This window comes from Chlamydotis macqueenii, chromosome Z (assembly GCF_036417535.1).
Source record: "Chlamydotis macqueenii isolate bChlMac1 chromosome Z, bChlMac1.mat, whole genome shotgun sequence".
Lineage (NCBI taxonomy): Eukaryota > Metazoa > Chordata > Aves > Otidiformes > Otididae > Chlamydotis > Chlamydotis macqueenii.
The window spans coordinates 21997323-22022007 of NC_141593.1; the positions used below are offsets into that span (position 1 = coordinate 21997323).

At 42.9% G+C, this 24685-nt stretch overlaps 2 protein-coding genes across 3 annotated transcripts in view; one reads left to right on the plus strand and one right to left on the minus strand.

The window, feature by feature from the left end:
- The window catches only part of SGTB (small glutamine rich tetratricopeptide repeat co-chaperone beta), a 28693-nt gene extending 25563 nt beyond the window's left edge, over positions 1 to 3130 (minus strand). Inside the window, exons 1-2 of one of the 2 annotated variants that reach the window (XM_086770251.1) lie at positions 2949 to 3130; positions 1585 to 1691 (exon numbers count right to left, since the gene is read on the minus strand). In XM_086770251.1, the coding sequence (XP_086626377.1) occupies positions 1585 to 1684 (100 nt within the window). In that variant the 5' untranslated portion in view covers positions 1685 to 1691; positions 2949 to 3130. Of the gene's footprint in view, positions 1 to 1584; positions 1701 to 2948 lie in introns of those variants that run through there. The other variant, XM_086770250.1, reaches the window with a different exon arrangement.
- A 195-nt stretch (positions 3131 to 3325) lies between these two features.
- Positions 3326 to 24685, plus strand: part of NLN (neurolysin) — a 47624-nt gene continuing 26264 nt past the window's right edge. Inside the window, exons 1-2 of the mRNA XM_086770249.1 lie at positions 3326 to 3354; positions 23885 to 24141. Of these exons, the coding sequence (XP_086626375.1) occupies positions 23913 to 24141 (229 nt within the window). The 5' untranslated portion in view covers positions 3326 to 3354; positions 23885 to 23912. The remainder of the gene's footprint in view (positions 3355 to 23884; positions 24142 to 24685) is intronic.

Sequence of the window (24685 nt, forward strand, 5' to 3'; positions counted from 1 at the left end):
TTTTGGCAGGGTACAGCTCTAAAATTAGGATTTCATATATGTATTAAAATGGTAAATTTTACATCAGCATTTAAGCGCAACTGAGGTTTTGTAGTATTTTTTGTTCAGAAAACAAAATCTTAAAAATTGTTGATTTCTTCATATAGACATTGGCTAAGGCTGCTCTAAGACATATTATCAGGTAAATTTTCAGCCATAACCCAATGTTTATCAGTTTTATTATAAAAACAAAAGCAATACTCTTCATCTCTCATTATATGATTTCCAGAAACATTACTTTCTTTCATCAGCTGAACATCATCATAACCTGATAAAGGTTAAATTAATAGATTATACCACTTTTCAAACGTACAAAATGCTCCAGATTCTGATATAAACCCAAATCTTTTGGCCTTTATTATTTTGGAATATCCTCTGAATATCATGATACAAATGTTTCTTTCTTGCTTGCATTAGTGAACTACTACACTGTAAAGCCAGTAGACACTGGAAGGAAGCACACTCCATGACTATCTTTTTAAGTTTACATCTCTGAGAAGCAGGACTTACTTTGCACCCCAGGAAAGTCTACTCTTCACACCTCCGATTTCAAGTAACTTAGTGATCAACTGCCTGGATGTCGTTTATTGCACTGCTGGTCCCAGACTTCCCCCTCTTACCTCCAAACTCCTCCTCTTGTTGAGTCATACAACCAAAGACTGCTTGAAACAGTGCAAAAAGGTATTTTAAATAGATGCTATGAAAAGCTCATTGCAGAATTAAGACTTTTTGTTCTTCTCTTGCTTAATTCTATATTGTGATACTACCTGCCATGAAGCCTCCAGGAATTAGGGAAAAGGAATACAAGCAGTACGAAGGAGAAAGACAGATACTACGAAGTGACAAAGACTTAATGAATGTCTGTGACCAGAGGAACACACTCAGAAGTCCACCTTTCTGTAGCTATGTCCACAGACAGATGGACTTGGATGTATAATAGAAACTCTACCGTACTGAAAATATTCACTACCATGTGCTCTTTGGAATCACTATTCAAGCGAAAAATAAATGCAAAGCATTTATTTTATTTTCCATATCCTTAGGATCTCTTAGCCTTCCCTCTTAAATTACATGGAATTCTTGCAAGAATGAAACAGGTGTTCTTCCCATATCCCAAAATCAATATATCGTAATTGTTTTGCTTCCTCTGTGGCCAGCACAGCTACTATCAGACACAAAACGCAGAAACAAACCAACCACAGAAGTAAAGATAAAAAGAATCAGCAGGCATAAATTTGCGGGACACACAGAGAAATCATTACCACAGTCTGTATTATGGCAGTGCTTAACCTGATGTGATTCCAAGTGTCTGTTGCTCAAAATTAAGGTAGCACACATTTTGTAACCTTAGAACATTTTTTAAGTGAGAGATGTTTTAAAATTAATAATCTCAGAAATATTAAGATCCTGGATCTTATGCACAGATAATATTTGTTGGCAGTTTCGGTTAGGTCACTCCAGTTACTCTCTACAATAATATACATCAAGCAATTTAACACACGGGTAGGTACTATACATGCATACATTAGCACTTTTACCACTTACCTTCCAAACTTTCTTGTTCATCTGGAGTGAAAGTATCCATCTGACTCTGCTCTCTCAAGAAATGGATGACTGCATAAACCAAGCGTTTGACTGATGACATTTTGAAACTGATGAGTTTCTCCTGTGTCTCAAAAACAACGGGATCTCTTATTTCAGAAAAATTAGTTCCTAGAGTATTCTAACCTCCCACTCACCTCAGTAAGAAGTACACACAATACAAAAAAAAAAACCTTATCCTTCACCAGAAAGCCCAATAAAGTGATGCCTTGAAACAAGTGGTCAAATTGTATGGATTGGGGAAAATGCCTACAATCACCTAGTCTAACTATCAGCAAAAGAGCACAGATTTCCTCAGATTCATTCCTGCAGGAGGCTTCACAGGGGATAAAAATAATTTAACAACTTACTTTGGTCTCTTTTTTATTTTTTTTAATACTTTGGATTTATTTTCTAAGACATACGCACTTGGAAGCAGGAGCACATGCTAAACTCAAAATCAATTTAAAACCCACATTGATGAAGATAATGATATCAAGAAACACACTTTAATAAAAGGTATTCTGTTCTCTGACGCTGTGCTGCTGAACGCTTTATATTCACTTTGGACAAAAAAAAATGGAACACTGTGACCTCAGTGCACACTTGTGATTAGTGACACTACTGGCTCAGTCTGATTTGCATTCAGCATCAGCTGGGAGTTACGTAACTTTAGGGAAGATTGCAGTTCCAACTTTCCGAGTTATTTTTCCTCAAATCGTTTAGATTTAAAAGGCCGCAACCTTACCCAGTCGCAGGTTAAAAAAGAGCGTTAAACGAACGGCGGGACCAAGGCCAACCGTCGCCGAATTATTTTCTCTCCGCAACCCCCGAGCAAACTGACGCGCAGCCCAACCCACGCCGAGCAACCGCCGCCGCGGGGACGGGGGAAAGGCGGTTTCTCGCCGGAGGGGCGGCTGCACGGGGTGCGCAGCGGCGGCCCCCGCCGAAGTCGGGCTCCCCGCAAACAAGGGCCGAGCCCCCTGCTCCTCGGCCACCGACACGCCCCCACCGGGCGGGCAGCGCCGGGTCCTGCGGGCTGGGGCGCACCCCCACGGGCACGGCCGGGGGTCGTCCCCTCGCACCCTCTCGCCCGCCCACCTCCGGGTTCCGCAGCAGGCCCGGGTCCGCTCGCTCAGGCCCGGAAAAAAGGTCGGCACCGCGGGGGTAGCGGCTGCGTCGCCCGGCCCCTCCCGCCGCCTCGGCCCCACCGAACGCCCGGACGAGGGCTCGATCCGCCCCACCACCCGCGAGCTCCGGGGACGCGGGGCTGCTGTCGCCCCCGCCGCAGAGCTGCGCTCGCCACGGAGGCAGGGCATCTCCCTTACCGTGCGAGACGCTGCGTGCCCCACGGCAAACGCCGTGCCAGTCCCTGTCAGCGTCCGCCGCCGAGTGGGAGTGACAAGGGGCGCGAGGGCGGGCGGGAGTGCGGGCGCGCGCGCGCCGCCGCGGCGGCGGCGGCGGCGGGAGGAAGAAAGCGGAGGGGCGGGAGGTGAGAGCGGCGGCTGCGCGCGCGCGCTCGCTCGGTAGCGGCGGGAAGGGCGTGACGGGGAGGCGGTGGCGGAAGCGGGTACGCAGGTCGGCGGCGCGGGGCTGAGGGCTGTGCGCGCGGGCGGCAAGAGGGCGGGGCGGCAGCGGGAGTGCAGCTGGCCCTTCCTCCGCCTCCCTCTTCTCCTCCTCTTCCTCCTCCGCCGCCCTACCCATGCTTGCCCTGTGCGCGGCCGCGGCTCGCAGGTAGGCGCGGACGGGAAGGTGCCGCCGCCGGCCCCGGGACGGGAGCCCCTCGCCGCCAGCCGCGGCGGGCGGTCTCCGGTGTGGGGGTCGCCTGACTGGAAGCCGTGAGAGCTCGGAGCCGGTCCTGGGCTGCGGCAGGGCGTAGCGGCGGGGCCTGGCTGACCCCCGCGGGGCCAGGCCGAGGGGGGTGCTGCCGGGCGGCTCTGAGGATGGACCGGCCCGCGTTGGCCGGCGGGGCGGGCGGTGGCCGCAGGTGTGCGGGGCGTGCAGCGAGGGGCCGGGCAGGCAATGGGGTAGGGAACTTCATAGCGGGGTGGGGTTTATCGCCTCAGCTCCTGGCGTGTTTCCCGCAGCCCGCCTTCCCGGGAATAACCACCTGGTGCCCCGGGTGGGCGGGGCGGGTGGGGAGGGGTCTCCGCCTTGTAATTTTTGTACCGGTACCACGGGAGAAATGGGCAGGAAAACAATAGAGTGAGGGCTAAGGCTCTAGCCGTGGGGCTGTTCTGCAAGGTGTATGTGAAGCGAGCCGGGGCATTGTGGTTTTAGGAGCTTTATAGAAAGATGTGTCACTATTTCACGTTATATGTTGGGCGAGACGGGTACAAATACGTTAACTAATGGTTTTAAAATAAGCGGTTAATTCATTTCTCTGTAATGAATACTGGCTCTAAATGGACTCAGAAAACCCGTGTGGAAACAAGCTTGTAGGCAGTTCTAGATGGACTAGACAAATGAGCATCACTGGAGAAACTGAGAGCACAGAAGAAGATAAGCAAAGGACCAGATTTACTAGGAAATGTAGAAGTAGTAGGAGAGTCACACTGTAAATGTGTTGTGGTAATAAGAATGGAGCTGAATTGAAGTCTAAAATGAAGAAGATGGTTACCTCTTGTGGACTTTTGAGAAATGACAGTTGTGTGCTAACTGCATTAAATGTACCATTTTTGTCCTATTTCACAGCCTTTGTTCGGCTCACAGGAGGATTTAGGGGTACTAGCACTTAGAAAATAAGATTCAGAATATTTTATTTTCATAAGGCTCCTGCTGTTGTAAATTAATTGACCAATTTACTGTTGTAGAATAAAGTGCACAACTGTTTTATTTTCCTGATATACATTTACATTCTTTCTGTATAGTCACTGTTACAGTTCTCCATATTTTCTGTTGACTGGCTTTTTTGTCCTATGGATTTTTCCAACAAAAAGAAAGAAAGGAAAAGAAGGATGGAAGTTTTTTTATTTAGAAAAAAAATTAAAATGTCTTATCTTTGTTTGCAATTTGCATTTGGAAACTAAGGGTACCTCCTTCTGAAGTGATAATAAACTATTGGGTATTGATTGAATTTTTTTAATAACTTGTTATAAGTACAGTGGGGAATGATCACTGTGCTTTGTTAATTGTGATTTTTTTTTTTTCCCAGTTATGGAGTGTGTCCAAATAATTGTTTCACAAAAGAGAGTGACATTGAATGCCTACTAATGAACTCTAATTTTCAAAAGCTAAGCAATCGGTCATAGAAATGTTGAATAGCAAGTATTATCATCTTCTGTTTTTCTCCAGGGCATCTTAATGTGAGATAAGAATGGCAGTTGTTAGCAAGTTTCAAGTATTACATTGAATAAAACTACATTAACAGTTAGTTTCTTTTGGTCAAAATAGGCAGCTTTTGGGAGGGAGGCTTTTCCAATTAAACACGTTTCCTATTGGAATCCAAAAAAATTCAAAGATTAGTATTGCATTCCATAAAATACATGGGAAAAGGCATGCTAGGGTGTAGATTAATTAATTAAGCACAGTAGTCTGTTTACTTTTTGAGGATATTCTTAGAAATGGGGGAAAAAAAAATCTAAATAAAAGTAGACACACTTATTTAAATAATCTCAGTGTCCTAAAATAATTCTCTAGGATTCTTGAATTGTGCAGTCTTTCTTTGAGAAATCTTCAAAGTCAGATTTATAGGAAAATGTGTATGTGGACTCTGGAAAAATATAGAATCTATATTTAAGATCTAATTTTAGATTTCCATCAGTGGAAAGAAACTCTGAACACTGTCTTTTCTCTTGTTGAGGAAGTAAACCATCAAGAAACTGGGGCTGCGAGAAAGAGACAGGAGGAGGAATGATATTGGAAGGCAGGAGGAACTTTTATAGTCACTTTCTTATGTCATACTTATGACTTAGTTTAATGAAAGCATATGCACACACTATCAGGTACAACACTTCAGCAAAGGCAAGGGCCAGACAGGACACTTGGAACATTTTTGCTTTTCCCTGTGCTCTGTAGACTGCACAACCTCCTTTGTGTGCTGCAGCAGCAAGTTTTTTCCTGTGGTCAAAAACGACAGCTGCCACCTTTCTAACCACAGCAGTCTTCAGAAGTACAATTTGTCTATTAGACAGAGTTTACAGAACAAAATTGTTCCCTAGACTGGCTGAGACAAAGACATCAGACTTCAAAGCATTTTGTGGGTTGAACTTGACCCATGGAGCACCAGCTGAACCACACTAAGCAATACAATTAATGTCTTTTGAGGACTGTGGCATATTACAGCACGGACTCAACTTGTGGTGCAAGTGAGACAGTTTATTTTGCAAGCAGTGCTTTATACACTTTACCAATAAGGCAGCTATTTGCATGAGTTCTACCACCCCACTACTGTCCAATCCACTGTCATATCATGCTTTAGTTAGCCAATCCAGTTGCCGATCACGCGCTGTCCACACTCTGGCTGGCATTGTACTGTTGCTCCTCATCACGTATTCAGATTCCATTTACTTCGATACATTTGCTCTTGTTACCATCCTCTACATCTCCCCCGGTTTTGTTTAATAATTCTAAAGCAAGCACTATATTGGCATGCGTAAGCATAACCTTGTTAATACTGTCTTTTGATTATCCTCTATGCACCAGTCAAGATGCATGGAATACAGACACAAATTAAAAAAAAATGACAAATATTCCTAGCAAACACAAAATAACAAGTTTTTTGAGCCATGGCTCCAGGTTCCCAAACCATGAAAGAAAACAATAAAAATTCTCTTCTGAATGCAACTTCAGTTGTTGAGTCAAAACTTTCAACTTACCAATACTTCCATGAATTGACTTTGAGTGGTCGCTATGGTTCTATACAGCTCATGCCTTCGAAATCCTGACATCTGTGACCTTGAGCTAAGAGTAAAAAATCAATTGCTGTTCTGTAATGTAGCATGCCTTATTGAGTTAACATCCATTAATAAGCCTTGCAAAGCAGCACTAGTTGCATTACTTTCTTTAGCAAGCCAACACCCTAACTTGTTAATGGTAGCTAATGCTTGTGCGGTCCCTATAGATGCAATCAAAGAAGCGAAAACTCTTTCACCCACATTCCAGAATTGAACATTTGAATCACATTTCTCTGGGAGACTGAGTTGATACATCAAATTATAAGATGGAATGCTAGGATGAAACAGCGTTAGTCGGCCAAAAGCACATGGCCCGCCTGCAGCCTTCCCGGGAATACCTTTCCATGCCCTGTCTCCACAGGTCAAAAAGATGCTGTCAGGAAGGCTGATAGCATCGCTCCCAGGGATAAGTTGACTTGACACAGTGTTATTGCACCAAGTCCAGTTCTTAAAAACCACCCTGTGTGGTGAAACATCAAACCCAGAACTATTAATGTATATTCTAGCTGTGAAGTGCAAAGAGAAACAAATGTGACTTTGCAACATACCCGTAATGTCTCATTCCTGTGGCTGGATTGGCAAGGCTGGGAAATCATTTACCATGTTTAGCCATGTATTATACCAGCCTTGGGGTCGTGATGCGGCCTTTGGCCTTTGCACTGAAACATTGTAAAGGGTATCTAATTCCTGCCTTGCCAATGGCATGCCTACCAAACATGTGCAAAAAGCATGTGCTGGTGTGGCCATGGAAATACACATTGCGCTTGTGTTCATTGCTTTAGCAAGGACAAGCCAGAGATTGCTGTCAGGTGCAGTCAAGCGGACAGTGGGCAAATCCTGTGACTCCTCCGATGAGGCTGAGACATAGGGTCGCACAAAACGTGACGGGACCCATTGCAGTTGATCACCTGCAGAAACATAAGCATATCCCCAACCCCACATTGTCAAATCTTTTGGTCCTTCCCATTGTTCCGAGACTAGATTTTTTACCATTACCAATGGTTTACCTTGAAAGGGCATGGATAAACCATGTTGTTTTTCATATTTTGACTTAGACATCTCATCTTGATTCAGAAAATTAAGGACATAAGTTGCTTTCCACAACCTTTCCTTTGGAGATTCCAACCCCATACTCCCCTCTTTCTGTTTTGTGAGCTCTTCTTTCAAAATCCTGTGAGTTTGTTCAATAATTGCTTGACCTGTGGGTGAATGAGGAATACCTGTAACATGTTCAACCCCCCGTTGTTGTAAAAATGCTCGAACGTGAGCGGAGCTATAGGCAGGCCCATTGTCAGTCATCACTCGCTGTGGAACACCTAGAATAGCAAAACAGGTTAGCCAGTGTTTACAGATATCACAAGCCCTTTCTCCCGCATGTGCAGTAGCGACAAGATACCCAGAAAAGGTATCTACTGTTACATGCACATATTTCATTTTGCCAAACTCTCCAAAGTGTGTGACATGTGTTTGCCACAACTCATTACTTTTAGTACCGCGTGGGTTAACTCCTTCTTTGGCAGGCAACAGGGCTAGGAGTTGACAGTCAGGACAGGCTGCAAGAATACTACGTGCCTGAGTCATGGTTAGCTGAAAGCGCCATTTAAGTACTCTGGCACTTTGATGATAAAAGGAATGTGACATTTTAGCTTGCTCAAATCAATTAGGAACGACTGCAGACATCGTGTAGAAGTCTGCTAATTGGTTCCCTTCCATTATGGGACCAGGTAAATCAGCGTGAGATCGAACATGCATAACATAAAAATCATGCTTTCTTTGATCTATTAAGGACCAAAGCATCCGAAGCTCAGCCATTAAAAAGGGGTTATCCACATTCTTAATCATTGAATAATCAAGCCTCACTACTATCCCAGCTACATAAAGTGAGTCAGTGACAAGATTAACAGGTTCGTCCTTAAATTTTAACAAGGCCATATTTACTGCAACCAATTCAATTACTTGAGTTGAGCCTTGCGGAAAAATTTTTACTTCATGCTGCCATTCCACCGCTTGGGACGGCTTCCATACCATGGCGGCTTTTCTTGATTTGCCAGACCCGTCTGTAAAGACCGTAATGCCTTGTACAGGGGTTGGCTGACAGAGTAACCTGGTATACAGGGGCAATTTAGTGATTTTGGCCCAAATCCGATGTTTTGGGTAATGAATGGAAATATGGCCCTGAAAATTGGCTAAGGCAATTTGCATATCGAGATTCTCAGCAAGAAGCCAATTCAGATTTTCTTTGGTTGCAGGAATAAAAATGACAGACGGATCTGTTCCATCAAGAGCCTTTAATCGGGCCCTTCCCTTTCATATCTATTGAGCATAAGCTTCAAGGATTGTTACCACTGTTTTTGATTGAGAATGTGGCAAAAAGAGCCATTCAATTACTCGTAGGGGGGCTTTTGCGGTCTCTTCCCATTGAAAGAAAGCTGCAAAAGGCTGAAAGAGATTAGCAACTATTGCCAACATGATTGGTGGTGCAAGGAGACGTCACCATCCCTGGCGATGTTCGATTGCCTGTGCTACTGTAGATAAGGCCTCCTTGGCTGCATCAGTAAGAGTTCTAGATGACAATAGATCAGGATTTCCTTTTAAAAGGGTAAATAGTGGATGTAATTCTTCAGTGGTGAGTCCCAGAACTGGTCGGAGCCAGTTAATCGCACCTAAAATCTTTTGCAGCTCATTAAGTGTTACTATATCATTTAGTTTTATACAAAGGGGTTGTGGACGGATTTCTTGTTGGGTAGTTTGCCATCCTAGGTATTTCCATGGGCTGGTTTTCTGGACCTTGTCTGGTGAGATGTGCAGGCCAGCTTGTTCGATGGCTTTGTAGACTTGTGCAACAACCCCTTCTAAGTCATTGTCATACGGCGCAGCGATTAAAATATTGCCCATATAGTGATAAATGATGGCATCTCTATTTTGGACTCTTACTGGATGAAGTGCTGCATCAACAACAGCTTGGCAAATCATCGGGCTGTTGTGCATTCCTTGTGGTAAAACTGTCCAATGGTATCGTTGCATGGGTGCTTGCTGATTTAATGATGGATCGGAAAAGGCAAAACGCGGTGCATCTTCAGGGTGTAAAAAAAGAGTGAAAAAGCAGTCCTTTAAATCAATCACTGTTAAAGGCCAATTGGCTGGAAGCATAGATGGTGAGGGGAACCCTGGTTGAAGGGCTCCCATAGGCTCAATGACAGCATTAACCGCCCTAAGGTCGTGCAACAAGTGCCATCTTCCGTTCTTTTTTGGAATACAAAAAACAAGAGTGTTCCAAGGGCTCCTGGAGGGCGTGATGTGGCCAGCGGCCAACTGTTCCTCCATCAGTTTATGGAGTTGTTCCAGCTGTTCTCGACGCAGGGGCCATTGGTCGACCCACACAGGTTGTTGTGTCAACCAAGTGAGTTTGAAGATTGGTTGCTGCTGGGCCCGGAACCCCCTTCTCGTGTTTCCTGAGCCATCTGATAAGAACTGTCCATCAGCGTGATGTTTCGAATGGCATTCATTAGACCAATGTTTGCCTTTCCTGCAACGAGGACAGTCTCTGGACGGAGGATTTTTTTTTACTGCATTTTTTAGGACAATCCCTCTTTAAATGTCCCAATGCGCCACAACAATAGCACCCTCCTTGTCCTCCCCTTTTATCCGATACTTTCAGCTGTGCTGCAGGGGCATTAGCTAAAGCGTTAGCTTGATGTCCTGTTGAGCCAACGTTTTGGCACGCTCTGACCATATCAGCCAAAGAGGGGTTACGGTTTTTCATAGGCTGCAATACGCGCTTACAGTCATTGTTAGCATTTTCAATAGCCAATTGTAATAGCAACAGCCCTCTTGTGTCATCACTGTCGATCTGCCACTCTAAAGTGGCTTGCAGTCCATCTATAAAATCTGCATAAGGTTCATTAGGTCCTTGCAGCACTTTAACAAAAGATTGAGGTCCTTCACCCTTTGATGCTGGAATTTTTTGCACTGCCTGAAGAGCAATATGTCTAATTTGAGTGTACGTTTCCCGCGTGAATTGTGCTTGCACAAGTGGGTCACTATAAGCACCCTCTCCTGCTAGTTGATCATATCCTATTGGAATCCGCTGGTTTAGATTTGTAGCGGCTTGCACAGTACACCCCTCCTTAAAGTCTGCATGCCACGTGGTGAATTGAATGGGTGTTAACACCATTTTCATTAAAGACCTCCAATCATGTGGAGCCAGGGTGCTTGACTCTGCTAGTGCCTCAAGCAGGGTCATAGTAAAAGCAGAATGTACCCCTGCCTCCTTCACTCTTTGTCTCAGCTCCTTTCTGGCATCATACGTGAGAGGCCGCCAAGCCGGCTGCTGGTTGGCTTGATACATAACCGGACAGGCTAAGGCAGTTTGCCGGTCTCCGTCCTGCGCCGCCTGTCTCCTACACGCTTCCCAGATACTGCGAGTTCCGACACTCACAGCTGCATGGCTAGCATTCACAGCTTGCGGAGGGGGGAACAGATCGGGTTTCTTTTCAGAGTCTATTGGACCCGGGTCAAACGGATCTTCCTCCGGAGAGGTGTCGTTATTAGCAAGCACAGTATCAGAGAAAGGATTGGTAGGTGGAGCCCCAGGAGGAGGGGAGGGCGCGGGAGGGGGGTGGCTCTGCCCTACCGGTCGGGGCTGCTTGGGAGCGGGAACGCCGCACGGAGTTCTCTGCGCCGGCCCCTCCCGCCCGCCAGTTTCTATGGAGACCCCGCTGTTGCAGAGGGGCACGCCCCTCAGTTGGGGGTCTGGTAATGGAGGCACTGATGCCTCAAGAGAAGCGGGAGCATTGGTGGTAAGATTCCGTCGAAGCGTTTTGATGGTTAGCAAGATTTGCCCCCAAGTGGCCAGGTTTTTGCAAGCCTGGCTATTTCCTGCCGTGGCGACCTTTTGCAGGCTGCGCCCAGTCCTTCCCATGCCTCTAGTTGAAAAGTCCCATTTGTGGGAAATTGTGGATGATTATCACAAATCCAATCTAGCAAAGTCACTAACGGTGGGCCGGTGACACTTCTGCCCTGAGCTTTTAGCGTTCTTCTCATCACATCAATGCCTTGCATCTGTTCTGAGGACATTTTCCCTCCCATGGTTCCCAGCTGCTCACCTGTGTGCAGGTGATGGGTGCACCTCTTGATTGTGGGGATCCCGATCCCGGTCTCTGGTTCCCGGTCTCTGGTTCAGCTGGGTTATGCCATCAGTCTGGGCTCTATTCAGGCCTTCTTTCAAGTCCCTGTTCAGGCGCTATATGTGGCATATTATGGCATGGACTCAACTTGTGGTGCAAGTGAGACATAGTTTATTTTACAAGCAGTGCTTTATACACCTTACTGATAAGGCAGCTATTTGCACGAGTTCTACCACCGCACTACTGTCCACTCCACTGTCATATCATGCGTTAGTTAGCCAATCCAATTGCTGATCACACACCGTCCACACTCTGGCTGGCATTGTACTGTTGCTCCTCATCACGTACTCAGATTCCATTTACTTCGATACATTTGCTCTTGTTCCCATCCTCTACAGAGGACATGCCTGTTCTGTCATTCTGTCTATAAAGGAAGAAATGCCTGGCTTGGAAAGGTTTCTTTTAAATGGTTTGGGTTAGTTCAAAAGTCTATCCTTTTGTCTACAAGACCCAGTATCGGTTGCCTCAGAAAGCATGTAAAATAAGATGAACATTCAGTACTATCTTTTCAGAACAGTATAGGAATTGGGGAGTCCCCAACACAAAACCAGTTGTCACATATGATGCACAAAAATTTGTCCAGTAATGCCTTTCTATATTGAAACTGCCTCCTAAAACTGTTCTTTATCTTTTCCTGAGCTGTGTCAGAGATGACAGAGGAAAGATCCCCTTGATCCCTATGCATTCCCTCCATCCTCTTAATGATGAAGTATTTCCTCTGTGTGCCTTTTTTTTTTTTTCTGTCCAATCTGAAGAATCCCAGTCCATTCCTCACTGCAGCTGATTGTTACTTACTCATCGTGACTTGGTAGAACAGGAAAAGGTTTTGGCAGATGGGAGGACAGATGACAAGAGAGTTTATACCTGTTGGGAGGATCAGAACCGGATGTAGTATGCATGTGCTTCGTGTTATTACAGAGTGGTATAATGAATCTTTGTGTTTTGTTCTCTGTTCTACCTCTGCTAAATCCTACCATTTCCTTCTTTTCAGCTACTTCTTGGTTGATGTTTTTCTTAAACTGTCATGTCTCCAGAATTACTAGATCATCTCACAGCTCATCACTCTATGTAAAGTCAGAAGTGTGTGTCACTTCACATTTATTAAAACTAAAATTAACTTTGTTAGTGGTTTTAAACTTAACTCAGTGTTGTGACATTTTTTCACATCTTCTTGTGACTGCCTTTAGTACACTGCATTATCATCAGTACAGTATCATCAGCAAATTTTGTTACTTCATTAACCCCACCTTTTTCTAGATGAGGTATAAATATGTGAAAGAATACAGAACCCAGCATGGAATCCTACAGGGCTCTACTGGTCACCTAGTCCCATTCTGAATAATGAGCAGCTATTTCTGTTTATTTCCTTGCTTTTAACCATTTATCTGTAAGAGGATCTCCCTTCTTATCTCACAGCAGCGCGGTTTCTTTGGGACATTTTGGTCAGGTCTTTGGAAATCACGTAGATTATATTAACTGATCACTGATATTTGTCTATTGTGAATTCCTCAAAGAATTCCAATAGATTTCTGAGATTGTAGAGGAGACTCTTTTGCAGTACATGTTACATGTATTTAGATTAGGGAAAGCAAGGTGAGGTTGGGGGTGAATTACACTTGTTTCTGAGCAAAATACTGTTCGGTGGGTGTGTTAATCATACATTCTCCAAGAAACTTCTATCTTCAACAGAGACACTTTTTTATTTCTGTTGTAGAGTGTTAAATGAGTAAAGTTCTTGGCCATACTTGTCATACTGGAACAATCTTTCATGTAGGCTGGAACCAGGGACTGGTGAAGTCCCTATTCACTCAAAAGCCGGAGCAGAAACCAGGCATCGTTTGTTACCTAATTTGTGATGTTGAGCTGGCATGCTGTAGCGCAGAGTGCTGTCTGGGATTTTGCAAGCCTTGAAACAATCATGGCATGCTAGAGTGCACTGTCTTCCCAAGAAGAGCAGTGACTTAAAATGGCACAAATAAGCGAGATAAGGTCATCATCTGCCACAAAGGCAGAGAGTTTTCCAGCTAACTAGATAGCAGAGAACATTTCTCATTGATTTGACTGTATGAGACTTAAGATCAATGGGAAAGCAAAGGGTATTTCCATGGTACAAGCTGAACTGATTAACTGTGAGTGTAAATCAAGGAACCCTTTTGTGTTTACAAACTCTCCTCAATAGTTTTCTCTGTCCTGCGGCATTGCTTCTTTAGTTGGAGTAAAAAAGCTGGTTTTCATGCATTAACTGGTTGCATTCAAATACTGAACTATCCTTGCAGTAATTGTGATATTTGCCTTAAAGAGCATGCACTTTACCTGCTGCTTTTACTGCTGACATGATAGACATATGATAGACACTTATGCAGCAGCACCTGAGACCACTGTAGGGCCTTAAAAGCAGTATTTTATTTTTTTCTGTGTTTCCATGGTTCATCTGATGGTAGAACCAAACAATAAGACAATCCTAATGAGCACATCCTGCATGAAATTTAATGTAGCACACCTATTCTTTGCATGCGAGTGTTGAAAAGTCTATCAGACCAGTTTCCAGATTCCTTAGATTGTTGGAGGGGGCTGGGGGGAAAGGGAGAGGATATAAGTAAGTTGTAACATGTTATACACATGTATGAGTTCCTACTTAAGGTCTGGATTTTCTGTTAGCTGCCACACAGTGCCTTTTTCAATTTCTTTACTGTTGATGTTAATTCTATCAGATAGATCAGTAAACACTTGTTGACAGATAGTAAGGTCATAAAAGCACCACTGAAGGTAATGTATGTGTCAATAAAGATTTTAAAATGTTTGTGTAACTTGCAGCTTTTTTTGCTCACTCACATTGATCTGAAGAGATAAAAGTACATCTATTATAACAGTATAATCAATGTAGAGTGTACAGTGAATTAAGTTGCAAAGAATCCTTTTCTTCTGAAAGATGTTGTGACAAAATTGATTATTTAGTGTTAAAAGGCACTAGATTTTCTTCTATTCCTTCAAATGCAGCTTAAGAAAAAACCCAGTTTCAAATGGCAGTTATGGAGCTTTAAATTAAGAAGTACTAAACATCCTATCCTCTTGCTATAGTGAGATCTCTCTGTGCCAAACACAGGCATGACATAGCGCCAGGTACTTTTCTAAAGAAAATGGCCCAGGAATTCAAGGTGTGTATTCACTGTCAAGAGGCAAATGCATGGAAGGACTGAGAAGTGAAGCGTTACAAGGACTTCAGATGTGTTTGTCCAGCAGGAAAAAGTGATTACTTATATTGTGGGGCTGTAGTCTAATTCCTTTGACTCATTTGAAATAATGTTGCCCTGTGATTAGCTTCTTTGAGCTATTTAACTGTACTTTGCTTGTTCTGTCTTGTATCTTGGACTTTTTTTTTTTTCCTTCCCCTCATTCTTGTTTTTGCCTTGGGTTATTCAGTCCTCTGCTTACTTTGCTTAATTTTGTCCTTGCTTTACTGTAAAATATACAATTACTTCTTGTCTGAAACTGTGAGTCAAAAATGAAAGAATGTGGAGATATATTTAAAATTGAAACAAGAATTAAAGATCTGTAAATAATACAAAGATTTTAGCCTATTAAATTTCTGTCTTAAAATCCATCCTGAGAACACAGACTGACTGCAATGTATCTTAAATTATATTAGATGGTGCTGAGTAATCATTGTGATTTATTTCTGAAATGCATTTTAACTTCTTCATTTAAAGAAAAAATAATATTCCATTCCATATGAGGCTTGTCTGGTATCATTTATATACATTTGGTAGCACTGAGTCTTACTTCCAGAGAAATGCCAACATATGGCATGTTGTTCAAGTATTAAATAATCTGTCCTGAGGCAAACCATCAGTTGTTGCGTTGCCTTAATGGGACGTGTCTGGTTTGTTGTTGTGTTGGTTTTTTGGCTTTTTTTTCTAACAAGGCCGCTAGGTGGAGTCAAAACATTGCGACCCTGTGAATGTTGGCTGCAGGTACCTGATGGATGTGGTCTTCACACACACAATGCTCGCTTCCAGCAAGCAGCGCTGGTTCTCCTGCAGCCTCTCACTAGGAAGTGTTGTTTAAATAAGATTTGCTGTTTCAGAAGAAAGAAAGACCAAAATGGTCTTACTGTCGTTCTTAATTTTAAATTGGCAGCTCTTACAAAGCTTGATACAGTAAATTAATGACAGAAAGAGTTGTTCATCGTGTTCACTGTGATTTGCAAATCTACTCTTATTTATTTCTGTAGGAATGTCCCCTAAAGTATACATAAGGTGCAGCAAGAAAAACTTAATTGCATTTATTTGCCATTAGAGTATTTAAAAACTAGAAGATTACTAAATTGTCTGAATTTGAGACCCCTCTCTCTAAGTCTTTCTCATCTTTTTAAAATCTTGGCTCCCGCTTTACCCCTGAAGCTGTTATCCCAGACCTTTTTTCAGCAGAGAATATAGTATTCCATCCTACATGAAGCTAATATACTCTGATTTTTTTGTGGCCACATGGAACTGTCAGATCTATTATCAGGTACGATAAACTGGTCTGTATATGTGTTTCCCAGAAATACATGTATAAATACACTTTATCCTCTAAATTTATACTAGTCATTGTAACTAATACTGTTTAGATGAATATTAAGTTGAAAACCGGAAGTACCATTAAGGAGTCCTGGAGGGAGTCAGAGCTATCCATGTGTAATCAGAGTTAAGTGCGACAGCAGACTTAAATCTTGACCGTATTATAAAGTGATTATCAGTAGAAGGAGCATATTGTGGGCAAACTTGCAAGTATTTTCTAAAGCTGGTACTATACTTTGCTGCTTCTGCTTCGTAGATTGTGGATTTCTTGTTTTATTTTAATAGCGTTAAAGGAACAGAGGGAGATAGATTTAGACAGATATTAGGAAAAAATTTTTTACAATGAGGATGGTAGAACACTGGAACAGGTTGCCCCAAGAGATGGTGGATGCCCCATCCCTGGAAACGTTCAAGGCCAGGCTGGATGAGGCTCTGAGCAACCTGATCTAGTCAGGGATGTCCCTGCTCCTTGCAGGGGGGTTGGACTAGATGACCTTTGAAAGTCCCTTCCAACCCTAACCATTCTATGATTCTGTGCCAACAAAGGGTTGCTTGGCATTTTCCAGTCAGGGAAGATGTTTCTAAACAAAACCAGACTTACGTAAATGTTTAATGTGTCTAAAATACTTACTGCACAAGTTAAAAATCAGTCTGTAAATTGAATTGCTTTGTTTATCTTTGCAGCAGTTGTGTTGGCCACTGTTGTGCTGTAATAGAGTATTTTAAAAGTCCTCCTCCTTTCTAAAATAAAATCAAATTTATATTTTCCAGAAGCAGCAAGCAATCAAACTGTAGATTTGTTGGTAAAATAGTCTGGCATTCTAGTACAAATAGCAATGATAGCATTCTCTAACTTATAGGCTTTGTTTTCTTCTTAAAAATCCTCTTGTAAGAAGTAGCTACTAAGCTTTTAATTTGTTACTCAATTTACACTGCTTTTGCCAGAAATTATTATTACTGCTTTTGGGATTGGCGGATTAATGCAATAATTTGTGAAAACAGCTGGTTCTATAATTCTCTTTATTGTAGCTGAAAGTTCAAAGCAAACTTTCTGTGCCTTTCCTCCTGAAAATGAAGCGCTGTAAAAAGGCGTAGTATGTTTCAGTATGCCCTGTATGTTACTCCACTGCCATTATTAAATGTCATAGGACTCACTCAAGAAAAAGAGCAGTGCAAGTTGCAACAGAGGCCAGTTAGATATTCATAGTAAAAATGCAATTTAAATAAAAGTGCTTTAATTTTGAAAGACCTCACAGGAAAATAGGGACTGGAAAGGACAACTGGGCTGACAGTCCTATGCTACCTTGGGTAACAAAGTAATGTAATCCATTTAATAAGCTCGTCAAGGTCCATGTTATAAATAGGCTTGGATGGCTATTGACACTTTTGATCCTTCATCTAGGCCAGCACAACTGTTTTGAAGTTACACATCAAATAGATGATGAAACTGATAAGCTGGGGAAAAAAAAAAAAAGCTGTCCTCCTTGCATTTTTTCTGTCCACTTAATTTTCACCTGTATGCTGTCCTGACTGTTCTCGAAGTGTGACCCTACCAACAGTTATCGTGCTATCATTGATGGAGCGGTGTACAGTGACAGAAATGGGCAGCAGAGGGAGAAATGGCAAAGAATAGTATCTTAGGGCAATACTGCTGCTGGACATGAACCATATCCTTAACCCAGACTTGTTTAGATATGTCTACCATTCTACGTTGCACTGCAGAACATTGAGTGTACTATCTGAAACAGTTTGAACTGGTCAGTGCAGGCATTAGCAACAGCCTACCCATGGCCACATAGGATAATTGCAATGTACACATAACATTATTTACAGACCTATACTTGTTTATCCTTCCATCTAATTTAAACTGAATCAACGTCTAATTGCTCAGTTCAAGCAGTGGTTGGCTGTTCTATAATGTTGCTGCCATTTACCAAAAGCAAGCCTAAAATAATAATTGCATCTTGTTGGCTCAGTTGCTGTTTGAAGAAAGCTGCTTGCTGTTGCATGTGGTTCCTACCATTATTCATAGAATTTATTTTACAGTTTATATCTGGGAAGTAAAAGTTTCCCTCAGTGATACAATTTACTGTAATATTTTCTCTCTAACATGACAAGTGTAGTTGCAGAGCATTTTTTAAATAGTCATACTGTTTTAGCTATACTCTTCTTTCTTGTTTATTTATAGTCTATTTAATCTTTAATTTTGGCATTATTTCTTTATTTCTGTCTTGAACAAATAAGATTAAATTAGTAAATTATCAATTTTATATGAAATATTTAACCATGAAAGAAATGTCCAAGATCTCACTTGTGCATATATTTTTACTTGCATGTTGTTTTTTATTAATCTAATGCCAGTTACATTGGCCCCAACTGCAATCTAATTGACTGATAGCAAGGTAACAACACATGTCTGTAAACGACTATTTGAAGAGTTGCATGTAGTGACTGGTTTTATGTGAAATTTTTTGTTACCGTTTCTGAAGGCCCACCTGTATTTAGAATCATAGAATCATAGAATGGTTAGGGTTGGAAGGGACTTTCAAAGGTCATCTAGTCCAACCCCCCTGCAAGGAGCAGGGACATCCCCAACTAGATCAGGTTGCTCAGAGCCTCATCCAGCCTGGCCTTGAACGTTTCCAGGGATGGGGCTTCCACCGCATCTCTTGGGGCAACCTGTTCCAGTGTTCTGTAACTCGCATTGTAAAAAATTTTTTCCTAATTTCCAATCTAAATCTACCCCCCTCTATTTTAAAACCATTACCCCTCGTCCTATTGCAACAGGCCCTACTAAACAGCCTTTCCCTATCTTTCTTGTAGGCCCCCTTGAGGTACTGGAAGACCACTATCAGGTCTCCCCGGAGCCTTCTTTTCTCCAGGCTGAACAGCCCCAACTCTCTCAGCCTGTCCTCATAAGAGAGGTGCTCCAGCCCTTTTATCATCTTTGTGGCCCTCTTCTGGACCTTCTCCAACTGGTCCATGTCCTTCTTGTGTTGGGGGCTCCAGAACTGGACACAGTACTCCAGTTGTGGTCTCAGCAGGGCAGAGTAGAGGGGCAGAATCACCTCCCTCGACCTGCTGGCCACGCTCCTCTTGATGCAGCCCAGGATGCGGTTGGCCTTCTGGGCCGCAAGGGCGCATTGCCTGCTCATGTTAAGCTTCTCATCCACCAGCACTCCCAAGTCCTTCTCCTCAGGGCTGCTACCGATCCATTCTCCGCCCAGCCTGTATTTGTGCCTGGGATTGCCATGACCCAGGTGCAGGACCTTGCACTTGGCCTGGTTGAACTTCGTGAGGTTGGCACAGGCCCACCTCTCCAGCCTGTCAATGTCCCTCGGGATGGCATCCCTCCCTTCCAGCGTGTCGATGGCACCACACAGCTTGGTGTCATCAGCGAACTTGCTGAGGGTGCACTCTATCCCACTGTCCATGTCGCCGACAAAGATGTTGAACAGGGCCGGGCCCAGCACGGACCCCTGAAGGACGCCACTCGTGACCGGTCTCCACATGGACATTGAGCCATTGACCACCACTCTCTGAGTGCGGCCATCCAGCCAACTCCTTATCCACCGAGTGGTCCGTCCATCAAACCCATGTCTCTCTGGTTTAGAGAGAAGGATGTCATGCGGGACAGTGTCAAAAGCTTTGCACAAGTCCAGGTAGATTATGTCTGTTGCTCGTCCCTTGTCCACTGATGCCGTCACCCCGTCATAGAAGGCCACCAAATTGGTCAGGCACGATCTGCCCTTGGTGAAGCCATGTTGGCTGTCACCAACCACCTCCTTGCTCACCATGTGCCTTAGCATGGTTTCCAGGAGAATCTGCTCCATGACCTTGCCAGGCACAGAGGTGAGGCTGACCGGCCTGTAGTTACCTGGGTCTTCCTTGGTCCCCTTTTTAAAAATTGGGGTTATGTTCCCTCTTTTCCAGTCATCGGGGACCTCACCAGACCGCCACAACTTCTCAAATACGATAACCAGTAGCTTGGCAACTTCATCCGCCAGTTCCCTCAGGACCCGCGGATGGATCTCATCAGGACCCATGGACTTGTGCACCTTTAGGTTCCTCAGATGATCCCGAACCTGCTCTTCGAGTACAATGGGCAGTTCTTCATCCTCGGAGTCCCTGCTTGCACCTTCTACAGCTTGGGTGGTGGGACGGGAACTCTTGTCGGTGAAGACTGAGGCAAAAAAGTTACTGAGAACCTCAGCCTTCTCCATGTCCTGGGTAACCAGGCACCAGTTCCCTTCCGGAGGGGGCCTACATTTTCCCTGGACTTTCTTTTGTCCCCTACGTACCTATAAAAGCTCTTCTTGTTGCATTTTATATCCCTGGCCAGATTCAGTTTTGCCAGGGCATTCCTTACCTGATCCCTGGCCACTCGCGCAGCCTCTCTTTAGACCTCCCAGGCTACCTGTCCCCGCTTCCACCCTCTATAGGCTTCCTTTTTACTTTCAGTTGGTCCAGGAGCTCCTTGCTCATCCAAGCCGGCCTCCTGGCCTTTTTGCCCGACTTGTTTTTCATCGGGATGCACCTCTGCTGAGCTTGGAGGAGGTGCTCCTTGAATATAGACCAACTTTCCTGGGCCCCTCTTCCCTCCAGGGCTGCCTCCCATGGCACTTGGCCCATCAGGTCCCTGAAGAGGCCGAAGTCTGCCTTCCTGAAGTCTAGGGCAGAGAGCTTGCCATGTATTTTCCTTGCTGCCCCGTGGATCTTGAACTCCACCATGTCATGGTTGCTGCAGCCAAGGCTGTCCTTCAGTTTCACATCCTCCACCAGCCCTTCCCTGTTGGTGAGCACAAGGTCGAGCATGGCATGGCACCCCTCCATATTTGGTCAATTAGGAAGACTTACAGTCTTTCTGAGTTTGTACTGCCTTTGTTGATCTACATACGTGACTACTCCCTTGTATCAGCAGGAGGGGACAAGGTATCAGCATTTCAGAATTACGCAGTGTTTTCCTGTCTCTGTAGACAAATGCTTGTTGGCATTTATTGGAATCATTTATGCAGCTGGCAGATTTGTCTGTGTATTCCTCAATGCAACTAGCCAACATACTAAGAAAACCAGGTGGCATTTTTTTTTGGTATTTAAAAGTAGTGCTCTGCAGTAATCAGGGACCTTGCATTAAAGTTAATGAAATCAGTTCAACTTAAATGATTAATTAAACTTGCTGGACAGGCTGAAATTAAGCTAATCTTTTGCTGCTGTGACTATTTTAGTGTTTGTTTCTGATAATTCGTATTTGGTCAGTGACAAGGCTGTGTTTTCTGCATTTCTCAATGAAGGTAATGAATGACGGAAAGCTGTAGGTTCCCTTTAAAAAAGCATATCTGCTTCATATCTTGCACTTTAGCATAGTTGTCAGCGTTTATGTTGTTCAGGCTGTTTTCCTTTGATTCTATTTTGCTTTTATTTTGACCTTAATTTGGCACATTTTGTATTCTTTCTGATATTCACAGGAGACTCAGGGGGAAGGGGTAGAGTTCAGAGCCTTGAACCTCCTTTTGAGGAGATTCCTCTTCAGCTCCCATGAGATTGTACCAGAGCTGCGCTGGCAATGTGTGGAAAAACTAGACATCCAGTGGGAAGCTCTTAATGACTTAATGAAGTACTGTTCTTTAATGGATTTGTAGATTTACGGTAGAATTCAGTGGGTTTGGGGGATGGGAAACTAATGCATTCTGAGAAAGCTAATACTTAACCTTCTTGCTTTCATGAAAACAGCTTCATGTATCATAAACTTCCAAGATTCAAAGTTCCAGTAGTCCAGCAGAGAAGCTACTAAAACATTAATGTCAGAACTGAGTTGGTATCAGAGAGACAGAACAGAAGTGGAAGAAATATTCCTTATTCAGGCTTTATTTTTCGGAGTTAAATCATCAATATGCTGGACATTGATGTGTCTGCATGCCAGTAGAAAGTAAAAGTGAACATCTTGTCTACACTGGTATGGGAGGATTTGAAGAAACTGTGGTAACAAAATTTTTTTAAAAATCTCAACATAAAGTGTAGATAGAAATGTTGGTTTTCTTTTTTTGTCTTGCATAAAAATAATCTTGGCTAGGCTATTTCTAGACAATTCCTCTTATAGACAAGTGAGACTTTTTATTAAAAGTCTTGCCCTCAAACGGAAGCCCTATGTGTGGCTCTTTTCAGATTGTTGGCGTTTCACTCTTCTGCTTTATTTTTCCTTAAGGCTAAAATTGCCTATCCTTTAATGCATGCTTGTTGCATTGTATGCCAAAACCTGCAGTTATGCTCATACCAGACTGGTTTTGCAGTAAAACTAATACAAGTACAGTGGCTAGTGTTGAGATTAAAAGGTATTTAATATAAAATGGTGTTATGTAAACATCCCTTTTAGTAGCAAGCTCTCTCTGTGTGTTCTTCCATTTCTTTAGCTGTGGTTGGAAATTTTAAGTTGTCATTATTACCATAATAACATACGATTTTTTTTTTAATTATGCAACTGAAATAGAGAGGCAGATAGTAAGGCTCTGCCAGCAGAGATCCTCCTCTGACTCTCCGTAATACTAAACGCTGCAGCAAGTTTTACTCCTTGAATGCAAGCGGTCTTTTAATTACTATCAAATTAGTATCTCCCTCAGTAACTACTTCATATATAACTGAGCTATTAATGTAATCACCAGCTGGACGTCTTGTTGACTGTGTGGGATTTTATTAGTCCCACTTCAATCAGTTGCCTGAGTTTGTATCTTTCTTCTTTATGCAACTAAGTTGAGTTTTGGTTTGCTGGGATGGGAGAGTAGAAGCCTCTGTTTCTGAAGCAAGTATCTTATTAACTTGTATTTGGATTAGTTGCTCCTAGTCACTTTTTTTTTTAATGTTGTCAAAAAGATTACTGAAAAGGCTGCTGTAGATCGCACAGCACACTAAAATCAGTTATGTGTGTAAACTTTTCTGCTAGCTAAAGCTGAAACATAGTTGATTTGCATAATCAGGGTTAATAGTACATAAATTAGAGTAAACTTCTGTACCTCTTCTGGCAATGGAGTGAAACTGTATATTTAAAATTCACAACAATTAAAGGAATAAATTCTCAAGTGAGTAAAGACTAGAAGTTTTCCTTCCATGGCTGATTGTAGCAGAAATCTCGTATAAATAGAATATTATTTGTGATAGTGAACATGAACAAAAGACCTCTGTTGTGTAGTGTTTTGTGCATCTTTGTAGCTATTGGTCTTCATAATCTACAAATCACTATATGGGTTTTATTCCTTATTACAAAAATTCAAGTACTATCTGTTTCTGTAAATTTTCAGTAACTGTAATACTGTTTTTCTTAGAAGATTGAATAGTAACTTAATCTGTCTGGTTTTGTCAGCACCGAAGGTTTTATCCATATCTGCACTTAGTCATCCTCTAGATGGAAAAGGTAGAAGACAGACGTCTAATTTATTTAAAATTAGACTTAGTTGATAAGGGTAACGTCTGTGTATGGTCCTCCTGGACAAGCTGTTGCTCTAAAAAGGACTTTGTTCTTGCTTCTAAAAATATTCTGTAATTATTAAAGGTCTGTTGCCTTTTTTAAATGTTTGCTATAAACTGCCTCTTGAACTAGAATCTTGCTATGCAAAGATCATTTTTATACTTTCAGGTCCGTTGGGCCACCCCTTGTGTTAAGAATGACACTAGGAGCAGAAATTACTAGCCAGCTCCAGGCTTCTTCGTACATAGCATCAGGCCGAAACCTTTTGAGATGGGACTTGTCACCAGAGCAAATTAAAACAAGAACAGAAGAACTGATCAGGAAGGCAAAGCATGTATATGACAGTGTTGGAATGCTTGATATTGGAGAAGTAACACATGAAAATACTGTACAGGCCTTGGCAGATATAGAAGTGGAATATGCAGGTTAGTAAATGTTTTTTTTGTGATTCTTTCCACAGGGCATTCCATATGCACATAAGGAAACACTGAGAAAAGATAGTTCTTGCTTACAGTTCTGATCCATGCTGTTCTTGTGTCGAATGTGTAGAGGCCTCTCAAGGGTTTTCTGGTCATAATAATCTTTCAGAACCTCTCAGCAGTGTGTAACATGATCAGCTACAAAGTTCTGCTGCTTTATTCTAGAGGGAAAAATAAGAATTGGGAAAACTGTGCTTTGGCACATCCAGAGAAGTGCATTGGTCACCTGTTTTCTTTTTGCATGTGAAGCTGGTATCGACATGGTTACCTTTTCATTTCCACCTGTGTACAACCACTAGGGGACAATGTGCAACAGCGTAGACCACAGCCTCCGTGGTATGCACAGAACATGATAAGCAGTGGATTTTCTTCAGACACTGCAGAATCTGAAATAAGCACGTCAAATGGAACACTGGAAAGGTTGATAAGCTCCTAGTAGAGAAAATGTGATGGTTGAGAATGGGGAAATTTTTTGAACGCTTTTTTGAAA